Source organism: Micromys minutus, assembly GCF_963924665.1.
Source record: "Micromys minutus genome assembly, chromosome: 10".
NCBI lineage: Eukaryota > Metazoa > Chordata > Mammalia > Rodentia > Muridae > Micromys > Micromys minutus.
In genome coordinates this window covers 41,107,878-41,129,274 of record NC_137979.1, presented here as the reverse complement: position 1 = coordinate 41,129,274, position 21,397 = coordinate 41,107,878, and the positions used below count along the sequence as shown (strand labels likewise).

General features: G+C 37.1%; 1 protein-coding gene across 4 annotated transcripts in view; it reads right to left on the bottom strand.

Moving 5' to 3' along the window:
- SPAG9 (sperm associated antigen 9) overlaps nucleotides 1-21,397 on the bottom strand; it is a gene marked incomplete at its 5' end in the record, with an annotated part of 120,273 nt that overhangs the window by 85,681 nt on the left and 13,195 nt on the right. For all 4 annotated transcript variants that reach the window (XM_080923515.1, XM_080923516.1, XM_080923517.1 and 1 more), the window contains one exon: nucleotides 16,405-16,525. In XM_080923515.1, coding sequence (XP_080779641.1) covers nucleotides 16,405-16,525 — 121 coding nt within the window. The remainder of the gene's footprint in view (nucleotides 1-16,404; nucleotides 16,526-21,397) is intronic.

Here is a 21,397-nt window from a genome sequence, read left to right as displayed (position 1 = left end):
TAAAAAAGCATCAAATTTCAAGTGAAAATGCATACACGGGCTTTATGAATCATCAGGGAGGCCATCCTTGTTTGATATGGGTTGGTGTGTCACAGGCTTGGTCCCTATGGTGGCAAAGTTGGGAGGCAGTATGAAATCAGAGAAAGATAAAGCCTGGTGAGATCCCTGGGTGACTAGAGAGACTGTCCTTGGAAGAGATTAAATCTCATCAGATTTCTGAATTCCCACAAAAGCAAGTTGTTGGAAGAAAGAACCTCATCCCTAATTGCCCCTCTGGTTTACTGTTTAAAAATGTTCCCAACATTGTGTTGCCATCGGTCACCAGGCCAATGCCAGATGCCAATAAGTCCCAGATCCTTTATCTTCCATTTTGGACCTCTAAAATAACGAAGTAAATATTTCTTTATAAAGTTGGCCTGCTTCAGGTATTGTTAAAAGTAATGAAAACCCATTGACATATGCGTTAAAATGAATAATCTGTAGATCAGCTTGGCTTAAGAAAACAAATGCTTGCTGAAAATGGAAACAAATAGAACTTTCATACATTGCTGGTAGGAGTAAAGTGCTACATTCAATTTTAAAACAAGCTGAGTGGTGGTGGTGGTGGTGTGTGCCTTTAATCCCAGCACTTAGGAGGCAGAGGCAGGTGAATCTGTGTGTTTGAAGCCAGCCTGGTCTAGGAATCGAGCAAGATCCAGGACAGAGAAACACTATCTTGAAAAACAAAGGACAAAACAAATTTTAAAAAATCAATTTGAAAACACTGGCAAGAATTAACAAGGCTGAATGTTTGCCGACCCTATGACAAAATACTTTATTTTTAGACATACATATATGTACCCAATATTACAGCTTGAATATGAAGCGTATCGTAAAGGCCTGTGTGTTATAGGCTCTCTGAAAAAGCAACTGTTCAGATATCATCAATAGAAGATACACATATCCATCCATCCAAACTCAAACCTCTGAGATGACGAGATAATACGGACCTCACCTCCACTCAACTATTTTCTTCGGGTGTTTTTGTCAGTGATGGAAACTTTACTACCACACACCAAGAGGCATTAAAATGGTGTTTAATCATCCAAAACTGAAAAGAACCTACTTGTCAACCCATACCTAAGTGGAGAAAATATTCACATTTCTGAATCAAGAATACTATACAAGAACGAATAAATTATTTTTAAACTCATCATGGATAAATAGCACAAGTAAGATAGCAAGAAAAAACAGAAACTTAAAAGTACAAAAATAACACATAGTGTTAAAGAAATTACAGTTATTACCTTTGAGATGGACTTAGTTGCTTATTAACCATCCCACTCCAGCTCAAACACAATTTGTATCTATCTGTTCACCTAGGAACTCCCTTTAGCTTGAATATTCAATTCACTTAGTATGTCTTCTAACAATAGCAGAAGATTTAAATAAACTGCTCAGAATTTACAGTGAGAATACAAGCATGTTACCATAGTGAAGAAATATAGGAAATTATGAAATAAAAGTCATATAATAGAATATAATGCTTTGCTATCTTACTGTCACATGACTTCAATAAATTAACCTCTCTGGGCTTATTTCTTTGATTAGTAATAATAGTTCACATTAGGATTAAGTGAGTTAATATTTGACAAAGAATAGTGCTGGCACAAATATGATTTCCAAGCAAAATATAGTGATTAAAGGTGCTTCTTAAAAAGATTGCCATCTATCTGAAAAAACCAAGACAGGATTGTGCCTATATAAATGGACAGGTACTAAAAGTATATCATAGAAAATAAAAATACAAGACTAAGCCAAGAATGGTGGTGTGTATAATCTTAGCCCCCAGGAGGCATGAGGATCACAAGTTTTATGTAATAGTGAGGTCTGCACCAGCCAGAGCTATATGAGATTCTTATCTCAACAAATAAACAGGGGCTGGATCACCCAATCTTGCGCCCCAGTACCAACACTTATAACAAGTGCTTATAACACCATCTCCAGGAGAACTGATGCCCTATTCTGGCCTCCACATGCATGTGTGTATGCATACATACATACAGACAGACACAGACACACACACACACACATACACATGTTTAAAAAAACAAAAAGCCCAGCAGTGGTGGTGCACACCTTTAATTCCAGCACTCAGGAAGCAGAGGCAGAGGGATCGTTGAATTCATGGCTAGTTTGGTCTACAGAATAAGTTCCAGGACAGGCAAGGCTACACAGAGAAACTCTGACTCTAAATAAATAACGAAAATAAATAAGGTAGGTAGGTAGAGACAGTTGGATGGATGGATAGATAGAATGAATCTATAACCAAGCATGATGACACATGCCTTTAATTTCAGTACTAGGGAGATAGAGAGGTAGGTGGATCTCCATGAATTTGTGGCCAGAATGGTCTATGTAGTAGAGTTCCAGGCTAACCAGGGCTTTAAGTTCAGTAGTTGGGAGGCAGAGGCAGGGGGATCTCCATAAGGTCAAGGCCAGCCTAGTCTATATAGTGAGTTCCAGCCAATGAGAGTTACATTGTAAGATCCTGTCTCAAAATCAACAATAACAATAATAAATAAATCTAGACTCTATTTTTTCTATCTGTGCCATCAAATTTTATTCTAGCATAATGCTTGTACTACTATGACAATTATCTCCTGACTAGTAGTGTATCTACTTAGCTTTTATTCTATAGTCTGGGTAGAATACCAGGCTTAAAATTCTTCAATGATCCTGTTTTGTTTAAAATAAGGAAACATTCTTAAAATGGTCCACAAGACATTACAGGATCCAATGTGTCAAGTCACACCACCTTTCATTCCCAAGCCCAATGGAGAACACTGATGTCTTGTTAAGGACTAAATTGGGCTCTCATCCCACAAACTCAAAGCCAGAGGTCCCTAACTCCCAATGGAACTGTGTTTGGCTATAGGAACTGTCTTTAGGACTATAATTAACAGGCAGTGCACTGACCCACCAGGACTGTAGAGACACTGGAGCTCTCACTCCATACACACACTGCAATGGCCATGGGCCAGTAGGCATAAAGAATAAAGATGTCCTACAAGCCAAGCAGAAGAGCTTCAGGACAGAAAAAAATAAAATAAATAAAATAAAATAAAGCAACTTGGCTATTGCTTGATTTTGACCCCTCTTCCAGACTGTGACAATAATATTTAAATTGTAGTATTTTATTCTGACAGCTTTCGTAAACAAAAACAACTAAATTAGAAATGCTTTGATATGCATGGTATTTCCTAAGAGTTGACCAGAGCCTACAACTTACAGAAACAAGTCCTGACTGATCTTACATTATCTTGCTAATCAAGCTTGGCTTGCATAGCTTCATTGCAATGTGCCACTTCGCAAAACTGTGAGAAATTAGCCATTACAACCCCAGTATATGACTCATTTCTGTGCTTCAAATTTTATCTGAATTAATATTTATCATTACTAGAATTAGTTTAAGTTTATCCACAATGTGTTTTTCTTTTTTCTTTTCCCTAGACAGGGTTTTTCTGCATAGTCTTGGCTGTCCTGGAATTCACTCTGTAGACCATGCTGGTTACAAACTCAGAGAACCATCCACCTGCCTCTGCCTTCCAAGTGCTGGGATTAAAGCAATATCACCACTGGCTGTTTTGTTTTTCTAAACATTTCAAATTATCACTAATAATTCCTTCAGCTTCTGTTAACAACTTTCTAGTCATTAAGATTACTTTCTGCTTCAATTATTTTCATGTGGCACCATTTTCTTATTTTTTTCCTAAAGCAACATTTGAAGCTAGGTGAGATACCAAACACCTTATAGCCCAGCAAGAAAAGTGAGACAGGCAGTTTGAAATCAGCCTGGCAAAGAGATTTTACCAAAGAGATTAATAGGTGGGTGGGTATGTAGGTGGATGGAGGAAAGACATGTTGATTAGATAGATACATACCTATATACAGACAGACATAGATGATAAATAAATAGGTATTACAGAGTACTTTGTCCCTTATGTTATGTGTTGGTTTTCTTTGTTTAGAAACAAGATCTTACTATACGGTCTTAGCAGCTGACCTGAAGCCCACTGTGTGTTATTTTCTGTACTTACATATCAGATCTTGAGGAGCAAGATTGTAGGTGTGAATAGGTGCATGTGGTGTTTCATTGGACTTTTAAAACAGATAAAATTGAGCCCCATCTCTTGCCTCAACACAAACACAACTCTCTTAATCTCATCATCCACACTGAATGGTGGCACACTGTCTTTGATCTTTGGGCTATCTTCATAGGCTTTTTTTCTTTTCCAGAGTATCCTAGAGTTGGGATCATACAATGTGTAGCCTTTTCAAACTACCTTTTTCACTTAGGTATATGTATTTAAGATCATTCTCTAACTTTTAGTGGCTGTATTGTATCTATTATATAGATTGTTTATTTTATCAGTTATTTCTGTAAGAGCTAAATGCTATAAGTAACATTTCCATTAAGCTCAAAAGTGCATTTTCTTAATTTAAAAATGTGTCTTAATACATTTTCAACTAGTTGAACATGGTGGCATTTGGGAGACAAAGAATTAGGAGGCCATTCTCAGCTACATACCAAGTTTAAGGCCTGCCTGAAATACTTTCAATTCTGCCCCCAAAATAAAAAACAAACAAAAACCCCTTTTCTTTTCCAAGTAATTCACAATAGAAAAAAATACACCGATAGTTGCTAAGCTCTAAATTTATTTAGCCTCAACACAGAACCAAAAGCACCACCTGATGAAAGCTAAGCTGAAGCATAGGCTCCTATTTGTGACCCAAAGTAGTTTCCTATTGCATGCCACCACCCCAGTGATGTATCTCACCCCTATGCCTGACCATCATAAATGGTCTACAACCAATCCTTCATTTCTGCCTCTGGTCTGCCAACTTAACACACATGAATATAATAAACTTAAAAGCCATAACTTGTAAAATGTCTGTGTTTCCAAAGAAGCTACTGATTTATCAGAAACACTTAATTTTTACATTTTTACATGAAGCCAGGCAGTGGTGCTGCATGCTCTTAGTCCCAGCACTCAGGAAGCAGAGGCAGGTGGATTTCTGTGAGTTTGAGGCCAGCCTGGTCTACAGAGCTAGTTCTAGGACAGCCAAGATGAAAACCCTGTCTCAAACAAATAAACAAAAAAGTTAAATAAATAAAAATATATACAAACAAGAAAAACATAAGTCATTATATAGTCGTGTGTCTTAATATATCCTCAGAATTGCCTCACTATCCAATTCCATTATTGTGCAAACATACAATGTACACATACAAAACACACACACACACAAGCTCTGTTATGACGGCACTAGGTGATAAACTTCACAAGACTTCTGTGATAAATGCAGTCTACTAGGCTGGAACATTATTATTCAGTCTTTAGCTATATAATTTTCATGGCTTATACACTACAGCTACCAAAGTTAAGTCTAACATGTATTAAAGTCCTCATAAAGGACATGCTAGACCATAGAGCCGTGCTTTAAGAGTGGTTCATGTTTTTGTTACTGGAGTATGCCTCTTGCAGTTATTTTCTCCTTCCCAATAGTACAAAAAGTATCTAGAAAGAAACAGTTGATAACTTTCTGTGTTTTGTGTTTTCTTTACCTGTACTATGATCTAAATACCAATATTACCTTTTTAGGCACATATACTCCAAATCATATAAACATCATACAATATCTTATAAATAGAGCAATTATGTACTATGTACATATGCTTCAATATGTGCCAAGATCAATAATACAACTTTAGAAGAAATCATTCTTTTCTGAAAATACAATGATTCCATACAACAACATATCCAGTAAGCATAACTTAAGGACTGAGTAACAGTAAGTAGTAAAACCATTTCTGAAAATTCCTATTAACACAGGAAAAGTCACCTTGAAAGTCCTGAGTGCCACTAAGGAACCATTAAAGGGAAAAAAATAGGGAAGAAGCAAAGGGAAAGTAGAGAGGAAAACCCCACCTTGGCAACAACTGTCCATACCCCACAGTCTCAAGTTCACAGCATTAACCAACACCTGTGCTGCAGAACATCTAAGATACAGTAAAAGGCATCTCTTGTTAATGAGGAAACTCAAAATTTAACAAGATGTCAGGAAAAACCTTAAATTCTTGAGATTATTATACTCATCAAAACTAGCTATACATAACCTGTATATAGCTGGAAATAAGAATCTATTTATGATTATCCCCATACAACAGATAGCCAATCTGCCTGTCTTTACCTAATTTTCTGAGAAGAAAAACAAAATAAAACCACAGGGTCTAAAAGGGAAAGGGGGGGAAAGAGAGCAAGAAATAGAACATTCAAAAGAAAAAAATCTAAAACGTCCCCCTCTAACAAAAGCTGATGGAGATGCTTTAGCTCATTTGGATGCTTTTTGTTTCTGTCCAGCTTTCCAAAGAGCGAAAGGGTATGATTGAGGCAGGAAGAGCCACCTGCTCTGCCGGCTCAAAATTAGAGCTTACCTCCTCAGATTGGTGGCCTTTGCCAAGTTTGGAACACCTTCCATCTCTGTTGTCTTCTGCCCCATCAGACTGCTGATAGGCCTATGGGGGGAAGAAAGAGAAACAGACCCGCTAGAATGCCACATCCGACTATTATTTGCCTTCTCAAAAGGAATCATTAGTTCTTACTGTTCATGGAAGGCAGATAACCTAATTGTTACTGGACCTCAGAGGATTAACATTGACCTTTCAGAGACTCTGCTTCAACAATTTAGCATCAAAAGCCCAAAAAGTAAACAGAAACCAAGTACTGACTTAAGAACAAACCATCTCAGACAACACATCAAAACAGTGATAGAAACCTGTCCTTGACCAAGGCCTTCACCACATCTGTCAAAGATTTTCAGAAAGATATTGTATGTCATTAATCAAAAACAAAACATTCAATGATATTTTAAAATGCTCATGAATCTTTAAAAGGGAAGGATAACTCCAACAACTTCCAGTGTTAGAGACTTCTGCCAATCTATGCCACTGCCTTCAAGATGTCTCCTACAGCATCCACAACAGAAATTTGGCTTCTTTCCAACCTAAAATCTCTCTCTATATAAAGAGAGGCCATGTTCTACCTCAACACATACACCTTTGTTATCATCCACATGATCACAAAATACTTCTTCATAATGTACCAAAACCAACAAAATGACTTCCTTTAATTTAATCTTCTGAACTTATAGGAAGACAGTTTGGTAGTTGCCTTATCCGTTCATCCCTTTACATATTTGAGGGGGAAATCAATTTACTTTTATGTTTTCTAAATTAAATGGCCAGAAATTCTTTGATCTTTATTCACAAAAATTAAGTACCTATAGTTCTAGATATTAATTATAAGCTACACCTTTAATATTCTCAATAGAAAACACTAGATTATAAAAGTAGAAAAGCCCAAAAATGCAGACAATAAACAAAAGACAGCAGAAGACAGCATTATCAAATGATACAGAAGTAATGACTACCACCATTTACATAATTCTACTACACTAATTTTCTGCTTTGCTTTTTATATACAGGATTTTTAAAAAATTCCAAGTAAAGTTTATTAAATGCAGAGATTTCCAAACCTAAAAGAACCACATTCAAATTGAAATGAATTAAAAATAATCTTCTGCACTGTTAATTAGGCCTTTTTTTCAGTAAGAAAATAAGTTACCTTAAAAAAAAAAAACAACATACAAATCATCATTTACCTAACTTTATTGCTCCAAAAATTATATAGAGGAGATTTTTCTATTGACAAGATAAAACTAAAATGGGGAAGATGACATATTACAGTATTATTTAAGCTTTTTCAGATTTCTTTCCCTTGGCAGTGCTGGAGACTGAAGCTAAGGTCTGTCTTACACTGGTAAGCAAGCTACCACCCAGCAACCTCCCTGCCCTCCTCTCAGAATATTAACATTTACTACAAGCACAGCAAAAAAAGAAGAAAAAAAAATAAAGAAAGAAATTTTAGGCATGAAAACAGACCTTGTAAACTTAAAACTATCTCCCTTCTGAGGTGTGAAAATTCTCAACCATCAATCAACTCAGTCATAGATCTTGCTTTGGAAGGTCTGCTTGGAACCATTTCTTTTAAAACACTGTGTGTTAATGACTATTCTACTTTTACATAGTTTCCAATAAAGTGACTATTCCTTTGAAAAAGAAACAAGAGGTATTTTCCTTCCAATAACAAAGTTTCAAGATGAAGGCTTAGTGCATTTTACTAGACTAAGATCTTTATCAAATTTAAAAGGTAAACAAATGTCTCAGTAAGGTACAAAAAGGGTAGAAAGATCAACAGTCTCTGATATATGCTTTTAGTCTTCAATATTTTCCATTTAATCGTTAAAAAATAAATTTTCAGGGGCTGTTGAGATGGCTCAGCAGTTGGGAGCACTGACTGCTCTTCCAGGGGTCCTGATTTCAATTCCCAGCAACCACATGGTGGCTCACAACCATCTGTAATGGAATCCGATGTCCTCTTTCTTCTGGTGTGTCTGACAGCTACAATGTGCTCAGATATATAAAATAAATACATCTTAAAATAAATAATACATTTTCTTCAAGGCAAACACAGTAGCATAAGCCTTTAATCCCCAGTGCCAGGTAGAAGCAGGCAGATTCTTTCTGAGAAATACAGCTGGAGAGATGGTTCAGCGAATAAAATACTGACTATTCTTCTAATAGATGTGTAGCAGTTCACAACCATCTGTAACTCCAGTTCCAGGAGATCTGATGATCTCTTATGACTTCCTCTGGCACTAGGCACACAAGTGGTACATAGTCATACATGCAGGCAAACAGCCACCAACTTGGAATTAATATTAAACAAAACAAAGGATTTCTACTCAAAGGAAGCAAGGCAAAATTATAGAACAGTTTCAAACAGCTTAAAAATTAATGCCATCTTGGGACTAGATAGATGGTTCAGAGTTTAAGAGCACTAGCTGCTCTTCCAGAGGACCCTGGCTCAATATCCAGCATCCACACAGCAGCTCACAAATGTCTGTAACTCCAGTTCTAGGAGCTATGACCCCTCATAAGACATACATTTAGGTATAAGATAGATAGATAGATAGATAGATAGATAGATAGATAGATAGATAGATAGATAGATAGATAGATAGATAGCAAAGCAAACTAAATATCTTCTGTTTTTTTGTCATCACAAAGGCAATTAACAGCCTACCTTAGGGAAAGTAATCAGGAGCTGAGCCGAAGGCAATCAGTTCTGGAGCAAGGAGCCTAACAAGAAGCTTGTATCTACTCTGAGTACTAATATGTTAACAAATGTCCAAAATCAGAAACTATGACAGCACACAAATACAATGAAGTACTAAAAAGTGTACATATTCCTTCACCAGCTTCCTTAAGTATATTCTAAGAGTATGACAAGAGGAGAAACCTATAGACATGAAATAGTTATTTACCATCAACATGCTTTATTTTATTAGAAAAAAAATGTCCATCCATCCAATCTCTCTCTCTCCCTCCCTCCCTCCCTCCCTCCTTCTCCTCCTCCTCTTCCTCCTCCTTCTTCCCCCCCACCTCTCTCACTCACTCACTCACAACAATGTTTCATAGAGCCCAGAATGGCTTTGAACTTACTCTGTAGACCACACTAGTCCTGAACTCCTGATTTTCCTGCTTCTGCTTTATACCAGCCTATTTGCACCTTGATTTATCCCTTTATTCAATGAAAGATTTGAAGAGGTATTTAATATTGTTACTAGAATACTAGATTTTGGCCTAGATATTGTTATAACATTTGCCTCAAGTTTCTGAACAGTCAAAATTTAGGAAAGGAGGGAGGGAGGGGGAGAGAGAGAGAGAGAGAGAGAGAGAGAGAGAGAGAGAGAGAGAGAGAGAGAGAGAGAGAGAGAGCACATTGACAGCATTTGAAAAGGCAAATTTCTGAGTCTGAGACCAGCCTGGACTACATAAAAGACCATGTCTCAAAAAAGAAAAAGAAATTAAATAATTCTCATTAGAGGGAAGATGCATAGTTCTTCAGGAGAAACAAGAATTACTAATAGATGGCATGGCTTCTAGGTGTTCAAAGTATCCACACATTTAAACAATTGATAAGGGGACAAAGTGAGATGCCTCAGTGGGTAAAGGCACTTGTTTTGCCAAGCCTGACTTGTCTCCCAGAGGTCCTGAGTTCAATTCCCAGCAACCATATGGTGGCTGATTACGTTCTGTAATGAGATCTGATGCCCTCTTCTGGTGTGTCTGAAGACAGCTATAGTGTACTTATATATAATAAATAAATAAATCTTTTTAAAAACTTAAAAAAAACTAATCAGGACTGCCAAAATATTTTGGTTATACTAGTAACTGGGTTAAATCCTCAAAATCCATTTAAAGGTTGCAAGGAGAGAGCTCATTTAACAAAGTTGCTTCTAACAGCCAAATGTGTGCTGTTTGCCCAATAACAAAAATTAAGATAAATATATGTGTGTACATACTTATAATAATATACAATACATATAAAATAAAGAAATATTTAAGATACAAAGTTAAGTGTTATAAAACAAATGAAATAACTAGATGGCTATGACCCTAATCTCTCCTCCTACCTCAACAGTGTGGTTTCTCTGAACACAAGGGCCTTGTGTATTCTGTACTATTCTTCTGTTCTATTCTGTGGAATGCTAAGTACACTGTAGTTCATATTTAACTGTGCTTAAATGTCTATATTTATTTAACTATATGTGGCTTAAAAAAGAAACAGAATATAAACATAAAATGTAAAATTAAACAAAAACAATGAATGTAGAAGGTATTTTCTGATTAGAAAAATTACTGCCACCCTATGAATGACAAAACTGATTAGCTGTAAAGTTCCAAATTGGACTTCTTCAATCTATATATTTCTTACCAAACATCATATCTATTTCAGATTCTTCTTAAAGAATCATGAGATTAATCGCAGGAATATCACTGTTACTTTTTGGAAAGAACATAAAGCTTTTTTAAATGCTTTGCTTATGTTGAATAAATCAAAGATATTTCGTGTTAGTTCAAAATCTGGGAGAACAACCAGAAATCTCCAACCTCAGATATTACCACAAAATTGTGACAAAATTCTTAATAGACTTAGCTTCTCAACACAGTTAAGTCATATCACTATCTGATAAAACCCACACACTATCAAAAGTTGTAAAGAGGAGCTAGTAAGGTATAGCTCAGTTGGTACAGGTAATTTCCACCAGGCCTAATGGCCTGCTTTCAATTCCCAGGACCCACATGGTAAGACGGAGAGAGTATCCATATATGCTTTCTCCTGATCACACATATGCACTGTGTGTCACACATGCACACCCCCAACCCAAATAGATGTTAAAAATATAAGTTGTGAAGCAGACCCTTTAATTCAGTTCCTATTTCTTTACCTTTTCTTGCTTTCATGTAGAAAAACCACAACCCAAATTTCCCCTTTTAAAATAGGAAACAGTCTTCAGAGAACTTGGACTTCTAATGACTACTTTAAAAAGAATGTATACTTTGAAATAAGTCAACCAAGATGGACAAACTCAGTAATAATTTACAACTAGAGACTCTACTGTACAGACAAACACTTAGGAATGGAAACCCATGTAACAGTTTGAGGCCAGCACTGATTATATCTCTAAAGCCTGTGCAAATAAGTAAAACAGAACAAAGTGTGACATAGCCTACAGAAATTTATTTTCATTCCACCAATGGTGGTCCACCCCTTTAATCCCAGCAATCAGGAGGCAGAGGCAGGTTGATCTCTGTGGTTTTTTGGCCAGCCTGGTCTATTAAGCTAGTTCCAGGACAGCAAGGACTACACAGAGAAACTCTGTCTTAAAAAAACAAAACAAGCAAGCTGAAAACAAAAACACCCACCAAACTAAAAACCAAACAACAATAACAATAATACAAAAACAAAACAAAACCCTTTCTTTCCATGCCTGGATTCCCAAAAGTGTAGGGACCAATGATACAAATAATTACTTCTTGTCACCGTTGTTTATTATTATTATTATTATTATTATTATTATTATTATTATTATTATTATTATTATTATTATTATTATTTTAAATTGAGGGGTCTGGAACTAGAGATGGCTTAGCAGGTAAAGATATGTGCTGCTTAGTCTGAGTCGATTCCTAGAGTCCACATAGCAGGAGAGCACCAACTCCAGGAAGTTATCTCTGACCTCCACATGCCTGCCACAGCACATAGGCATAGTCACATGCACACATATGCACATACTTAAGGAAAATAATGTTTTTCAATTAAGGGGCTGAGCCAGTGAAATGGCTCAGGTGGTATCCACACCTGACGACATGAGATTGATTTTCAGCACCCATAGGTGAAAAGAAAGAAATGACTCCACAAAGTTGTCCTCTGACATCCACACATGTGCAACAAACACCTTTCTCCCCCCAACCCCATTTTAATTAAGGAACTTAATAAAGGCTGGGAGATAGCTCAATTCGTAAAGTTTTTCCTTTGTAAACTTGAATGCTTGAGTTCAATTCCCAGGACTCAGGTGCAAATGTTGGGCAGGAAGATATGTTCATAATTCCAGCACCAGAGAGGCAGAAACGGGAGGCTCTTGGAGCTCTCTGGCCAGAGTAGTCTAATTACTGAACTCTAAGTCAATAAGTTTGTCTCAAATGAGATGGGCACCATTTCTGAGGATGTCACTCAAGATAATCCTTCAGTCTCCAGAGACAAGTGTAAGTACATTAAATTTTTTGAGGGGCTTTAATTAATTCAGGAAATTTGGGGGAGGTAAAGTTAATAAAGCACCCCTAAAAAAGAAGGTCAAAATATTTTGAAAAAGAAAGAAAATAGCCAGGCATAGTAGCCCATGCCTTTAACCCCACCACTCTAGAGGTACAGGCGGGAATCTCTCTGTGAGTTTAAGGCCAGCCTAGTCTACAAAGTGAATTCCAGGACACAGAAAAACCCCTGTCTCAAAATGCAAAACAAAATGAAACTTTGGAATTGAAATGAAAATATGATAATCAATACTTCTGACAAGAGAAATGAGAATAGAGTTCATAGAACAATTCCAAAACACTGAGTGTAATTCACTAAGCTAGAAAAGAAGCCTAGGCCAGACAGTGGTGGCACACATGTTTAATCCCAGCAGTTGGGAGGCAGAAGCAGGTAGATCTCTTGAGTTTGAGGCCAGTTTGAGTTTCCAGGACAGCTAGAGCTACACAGATAAACCCTGTCTTGAAAAACTAAAAACTAAACAAAGTATGCTTTGTTTACATTCATTAGAAAGAAGAATAATTTTGTTTTTTTGTTTTTAGTGACTAAAAAGGCTAATAATGTACCTGAGGTGGAGAGTCAGGAGAGTTATCCACTAGATTTACCTTTTGTAGGAAAAGCAACAGTATCTCCTCTTAATGTGAAATAAATTATCAAATTAAAAAACTGACTTCAGTTCAAAGATTAAAAGGCTGGTTCTTAGGGCCTACATGGCTGTGGTTATCTGACACCCTCCTCAGGCACCAGGGACAAAAGTGGTGAATAAACCCATATGTAGGGACTCAGAGATAAACATAAAAATAAACATTTAATGCTATGTTAACTCTAAAAGGAGTTTTGCTCAAATTTCTTACAATAGAAACAGATCACTTTATGTCTAAAAAGATTTTAGATAAGCAATTCTTTTTCAAGTCAAAAAGAAAAGGTTTTACTGAAAAACAGCACTTTGTACAAAGAAAAGAGGTCATTAAAATAATGAAAACATTTTTGTTGTTGTGGCTTTTTTGTTTTGTTTTGTTTTTTTTTGTTTGTTTGTTTCTTTTTTTCCAGACAGAGGTTTTGTGTTTACCAGCCCTGGTACTTGCTCCGTGGACTAGGCTGGCCTCAAACTCTCAAAGACCTACCTACCTGCCTCTGCCTCTGCCCCCTGAGTACTAGGATTAAAGGTGTTTGACACCACCACTCAGCAAAATAATAAAAATGTGTTTGGTTCTTTTCTCTGTCTTTATGGTGTAGTTCTAGAATACCGTGTGTGGTGGTTTGAATGCTTGGTCCATGGGAAGTGGCACTATTAGGTGTGGCCTTGTTGGAGGAAGTACGTCACTGTGGTAGGTGGGCTTTGAGGGTTTTCATGCTCAAGCTCTGCCCAATGCAAAAGAGATAGTCTCTCCTGGCAGTAGGAACAAGACACAGAACTGTCAGCTCCTTCTCCAGCACCATGCCTGCCTGGACACTGCCACACATCCTGCCATGATAATGGACTAAACCTCTGAAACTGTAAGGCAGCCCCGATAAAAGGTTGTCCTTGTAAGAGTTGCCTTGGTCACGGTGTCTCTTCATAGCAATAAAACCCAAACTAAGGCATTATATGATCTTTGATAAAAAGTATAATAAATTTAGGATTAAAATATTATCTTCAGGGGGCTGGAGAGATGGCTCAGCGGTTAAGAGCACTGACTGCTCTTCCAGAGGTTCTGAGTTCAATTCCCAGCAACCACATGGTGGCTTATGACCATCTGTAATGGGATCTGATGCCCTCTTCTGGTGTGTCTGAAGAGAGCTACAATGTACTCATATACATAAAATAAATAAATAAACAAATATTCCTTTAAAAAAATATTATCTTCAATAACCACATTTTCTTGAGCATAGTTCAAATCTGTATTCTCAGCCCTTGGGAGGCTGAAAGGACTGTTGTGAGTTCAAGGCCAGCATGGACTACATGAGTTCCATAAACCTGGGCTACAAATACAAAGTAAGGCTGTCTCAAAAAAGGCCAAATTTTCTTATTTGAATATAAGATGCTCAAGTCTTAAAAGTGTACCAAATGATACTGCCATAAACTGTTTTTCCAGATGAGTGCTATTCACAGTATTTGAGTGTATACTAAAGCCCCTCACAATCTCTATAAGTGCTCAGACTTCTGATTTCTTAATTAACAAAAGGAGGTTGCATAACTCTTATGTATCATCAAGCCTAAAACAAAGTCATGGGATATAGCTCATTGCTTTGCTCATTAGCTTCTGTAACCAAATCTCTACTGGAAATTCATAATAGCTGCTAAATGGCCTGTGAATTCTTGAATCCTAGTGTCTGAGCTCCAAATTCCTACTGGTTTATATTTAACTCAAGTAGGCCTTTCTAGAGTTCTAGAGGATGAACTTAGTTCTATTCTCAAATACACTTCACTTTCCAGTGTTGAAAGCTATCCCTGAAACTAGCAGTTCCCTATCAGCACCTATCACATCTGGATATGAAGGAACACACCTATAATCCAGCACGATGAAGGACAATGCTTGACACCAGACTAACTATATACATAAGGAGACTCCATCTCAAACACACAAAACACATCAGGTGTTGGTATAAAACCTAACGAGTGACTTGAGCAACATGACATGATATGGGACATGGCTAAGGAGCCAAGATCAATCTCTAGGACCTACATGGTAGAAAAAGAACATATATTCTTTCCAGTTGTTCTCTGATATCCACATGGACACCATGCCATGTGTGCCCTGCCCCCAAATAATAAGTTTAAAGAGAAGAGTAATCATGAAGTTTCTCCTCACTTCTTGTAATTTTTACCAGTTCCTTTTATAAATTTCAGCTTTTTAAATTGGTCCATTTTCATTAACAAAAAGCAAAATTATCCATGAGATATGAAATAATTTATTTTAAAAGTTAGAAATAACATGTAATTGCATTAAAAATGAACCTGGGGGGGGGGAGTTGAAGAAATGCCTCAAAGATTAAGAGCACTTGCTGCTCTTGCCAGAGTTGGATTCCCAGCACCCATCTGGTATCTTACAACTTTCTCTAATCCCAGTTCCAAGGAATCTGATGCCCTTTTCTGACCTGCAAGGAAGGGCACCAGGTATGCACATGGTATACACATGTATATGGAAACAGGCAAACACTGGGACACATTAAAAAAAAAAAAAAAACCTAAAACTTTTTAAAGAGTTTTAAAAACAAATCTAAAAAATGAACTTTTTTTACCCTAAATTACCTTTACCTTTTCATCAAAAAGTAACAAAACAGTCAACATTTTATACATACTTCAAGGCTAGTTTCTCTTATATTGGTAAAGTTCAAAGCAATATAGAAACAATGCAACTGTGGGTACTTTATCAATGTCAGAATGTATCTGTGCAACAAAGACAGCATACATAGCTACAAACAGGCTGACAGCTCAGCTAAAGAAGTTAAGTCTAGCAGGTATCTCTGGCTCAGCCATTTCTGCATGTGTGGGTGTCATTTACAATGGGAGAAAAAAAAATTAATATTATTCCAAGCACCCAGATCCCACATTACATTCTGTGGTAACAATTCCAAGTGCATATTCGAAGCCCTGTCAAATGACAGGGTCAATCACTCCCTGTAGGAGCCCACTCTTTAATGAGGAGAAAAGCATTTTACTTACTCTGGTCAGCATAGTTTTTTGCTTTGAGTTCAAGTTGTCTTGTTTGAGATTCTAGAGACTCCACTCGCGTCTGTAAATCCTTTTTTTCCTGTTCTTGGGAGTCTTCAAATTCAATGAATTTCTAATAAAGAAGAATATACATTTTCACTATTGAAAATGAACTCTATTTTATATTTTTCAACACCTTTTAAAGATAATAATTAGGAGCCGGAGATATGCCTCAAGGTTAAGACTGTTCTGTTTTCTTTGAGAGAACCCCAGTTCTGGTTCTAGTACCCACATGACAGCTCACATTCTTCTGTAACTTCAGTCCCAGAGCATCTGACACCCTCTTCTAGCCTCCAAAGATACCAGGTGCACAGGTGGTACACAAACACACTTGAATGCAAAAATCTCAACAAAACTGAAAACAAACAAGAGTGAACAATATGGCTCAATAAAGGCATCTATCACCAAGCCTGATGGCCTGAATTTGATTCCCAGGACCCAAAAGGTAGACAGAAAAAACTGACTCCTGAATCTAACTCCTTTACCCTGTCCATGCATGCCATCACACACAAAATCAAAAAAGTTTTTAAATTATATACATTTAACATATATTAAATATAGTAGTATCTAAGAGATCTTAAAAATCATGAAATTGAGTTAATTTTAAGCTTCTGTAATATTATGCCAAAGACCTCAAATACAGAATTTAGTAGTACAGCATATATGTATGTATATGTATATATATAAGCCTATATATATGCCACTACAATAAAATCTTTTAGCATACTTGCATATGAATTTTGAGTTGAAAACAAATCTTTAATCCATAGCATATACAGAAGAGACAAAAGAGTAACAATATTTGCTGAGTGATTTATTTAACAAGTGATACTGGAGCTGGGGTGTATTCAGCTCCGTGGTATTATGCTTGCCTAGCATGTAGGAGGCAGGGTTCTATTTCCAGAGCTGCAAAATAAACACATAAATAAGTAAGATCAGCAATAAGTAATTCTGTGAATTTATCTAATATGTAGGTTTAAATTCAAGAAAGAACCTGGGCTAGGAATTCTACTACCAACCAAATACAATTTTTAAAAAGACTGGTTAAATGAAATCATTAAATCTTAGTCTCCATCTTAATCATTATATCTCCCAACTACATCCCTTTTTCTCTCTGGCTCTCCTTATCCCCCTCCTAGTTTCTGGCTGCTCTTTGGTCCTCTCTGTAGATTTATGTTAAGTTAATACATGATTGGACTGGGAGAGGAGGCAGGAAAAAGAGGAAACAGAAGGGGAGGAGTCAGGGAATAAAAGGGAAGAGGAGGAGTCAGAGGGGGAGAAGGAGAGGAAGGAAAGGAAACTGGAGGAGTTAATGGCAAGTTATAAGGGATCTCCTAGGAGGGGAATAGAGAGTGTAGTGGTAAATCTGCCCAATATAGATACACAGCTTGTTTTCCTAATTACTGAGTTGTGTTCTCATTGAATGGGTTTGTTTGGGTTGAAGAGGAAAATGCAACACTCTGTACTAGCTACTCCTCAGTTTTTCCCACTGAAGTGCTCCATCCTTGGACACATTTTCAGTTCTTCTTTTTGTTTCTTTGTTAATTTTTTAAAACATATTCATGTATGTGCACATATGTGTCAGTCACTGTATGCATGTTGGAAGTTTGAAGACAATCTTGTGGAATCTGTTCTCTCCTTCCACTTTTAGATGGGTTTTTGAAATGGAAGTCAGATACCCAGCTATTTTTTTAATGATTTATTTTTATTTTATGTTGGTGTTCTATCTATTTGTGTGTGTGTGTGTGTGTGTGTGTGTGTGTGTGTGTGTGTGTGTGTCAGATCCCCTGGAATTGGAGTTAGAGACAGTTACGAGCTGCCATGTGTATACTGGAAATTGAACCTAGGACCAGAGGCATCTTTCTCTCTAGTCTCTGCCCCTCATCCAACCCCATACACACTTAGCTATCCTAATAGCCCTTTATATTGTTTTTTTGAAGGAAGACCTTACTATGTTTATGTTGTCAAAGTACCCAAAAGCTCACAACCCCCCTGCCTCAGCCTCCCCCACAAATAGGAGGTATTACAGTGCCATAGCAACTGGCTTGTTGCAGTAAATATTAAAATAAATGGCTTATCTCTTTATCGGGCCCGTGGTCTCACTCCGAGGGCACCGATTTAGTATGGAGCCCAACAACACACGGACTCTGTCACTAGTCAAAGCCATCCTTCCTCTCCATACTTTCTTCCCAGGCAGTTCACTCTGCCTGCCCTGCTGCTTCTGTCCTGGGTGAATATTACCACTCGGCCGTTTTCTTTCCTTCACCACCCATCACAAACATTACTCCAAAGCCCAGTAACTTTTCAAACAGATTTATATGTTAACTTCTCAATCCATAAACCCTCTACCCAATAAGATTACATCCAATGAAAAAAGATACAAACTGCCCTTCTATAAGAGATAAAAGAGATATAGAATCCCTTAAAATAGTCATATCTACCTAACGCCGATAGGCCACTAGGATCTAGGTCTGCTTTCTCCAGCTCCATCTTGCTTCTCTCCTGGAATCTCCTTCTCTACCGTTTAACTACCATTTCCCCGCCTACCTCTCCACTAATCAATCATGTATCACCTTAACATCAACCCACACTGGCTTCCTCTTTGTTCACTCTGTTGGTGTGTGCTTGTGTGTATGCTTGTGTTCATATGTGTGAGGGTAGGTGCACCTGTGGAAGTCAGAGGAAAACTTCAGGTATCGGTTCATGACAATGTCTTTTTGTTGTTCACTACTGCTTGTGACCAGCTAGCTGGCCCATAAGCCTCTAGGGATTCTCCTGTGTGGGAACTCATCTCACTATAGAAACACTAGGATTACCAACCCATACTACCTTACCTGGGTCTTACTCGGGCTCTTAGAATTCAAACTCAGGTTCTTACACTTGTGCAGCAAGCTCTTTATCCATCAGCCATCTCCCCAGCCCTCATTTACTCTTTTCTTTGGTGAGCCTATCTATTTTCATTGCTTAAAATAATAACTATGCTGACAACTTCCAATTGTCTATCTCTAGTCCAAACCTGAACTTCAAATTTGCATATCCACAGTCTACTTATTAGGCAACATAATTTGGATTCTAATAAACATCTTAAACTAAGCTTGTTGAAACCGGATCCTCTCCTGGTCTCTGTTTCATTAAATGACTGTATTCGTGCCTAAAACTATCAACAATCCTATCTCATATCTGACCACCTTTCATTATTTCCATCACCACCCTGATCTGTGCCACAATTACCTCTTGTATGAATTATTGCTATAGAATTCACTTCCTAAATGATCTCTTTCACCCTGGTCCTCTAAAATACAAAATAGGAGGATGCTTTCAAAAGAAATCAGATTTTTCTCTTCTGCTCAAGACCTGATAGTTTATCTACCACAGCCCATACAATGGGCATCTTGGAGCCCACACAATCTTTCTCCACCATCCTGCTACTTGTTGGATATCAAACTCCTTTTGAGAGACCTTCTGAGGCTTAAGGAGTAAGCCTTGGCACTTTTCTCCTGCTAGTTGAAAGTCTCGTCCCTGGATGAAGAATGGCTTGCTCCCTCTTCACTTGCCTCCATACCTTTGCTCAAACATCACTTTCCTAGTGAGACTTTCCTTATTCTCTATCTTCTGTCCTTATTCTTTTTCAAAGCAATTATTCCCATACCCCATACTGATATTTTCTTATTAACTATGTCCCTGCCCTTACCAAATGCAGGCATCATAAAGGCATTGTTTTATGTACTGATGTAACCCTAGAAAAAAAAGGGGACCATAGGTTCTAAAATGTTTGTAATGCAAATAAATCAATAACTAAAGTTTCAAAGTAAAAGCTGAAATTTACACAAACAACTTTTAAGTTACAAAGAGAAGCCTTCTGATTAACTAGCTGAGGAGTACAGTTCAATGGTAGAGCACTTTCCACAGAACTGATCAAAAACAAAACAAAAAAGCCAAAAGACCACAAAACTGGGGTGGGGGAGGAAGGATAAAGTTTCACCTAATATACCCTTTTGTCCCCCAGTACTTCCACTTCTGCTTTCCTGCCACATCAACCTGTGTGCAGGCAAGTCTACATTCTGCTAGAGAGAATGCAGTATTCTAAGTTTCTTCCTCCCATCATCATCCCTTGTTTCCCCATCTCCTCTAATCCACCTTATATTTTCATGTATAATGAGATATTTGTCTCTATGACCCTGTCTTTTATACTTGACATGATCTTCACTTCCATACAATTTTCTGCAAATGACATAATTTCATTCTTCTTTATGGCTAAATAAAACTACATTTTATATATACATATATACACACATATATATACATACATATATAAATAATATATATAAAACATATACATACATATTATACACATATATACATACACATATAATATGCATAATATATACATTATATATAATAATATACTTTGTGTGTATGTATGTATGTGTGTGCATGTATACTTTATCTTTTCAACTGCTGAAGAGGCATCTTGGCTGATTGCATATCTTAATTATTATAACTAGCACAAGTAGCACAATAAAATATTCATTAGTTGTAAAGTGCAATTTTTTAATCCTTTACTGTCTAGTAATCCTTAAAGTTTTTCTTTTCCTATTTTTTTTTCTTTGTTTGAGACAAGATGTAGCCCTTGGTGACATACAACTACTGTATAGTTAAAAGCTGGCCTCAAATTGAAGGCAGTTCTATTTCTTTAGCATTACAAGTGCCAGGACTTTAAGCACAAAACACTGCAACTAACCCAAGCTTTCCAATCACTATAGAAAACACTGTTTCTATCTATACACAAAGTCTTCCTGTGGGAAAATTTCTCTCCCTATTTCATGCTAATTCTCTTCAGTCTATGTAATCTGTTAGGTGGTGGCTCCATCTCCCTAGGGAGAGATGAACCAGACTGCTCAGAGTCCTTTCTGGGATAGTGGCCAATTATTAGGAAAAATACTAC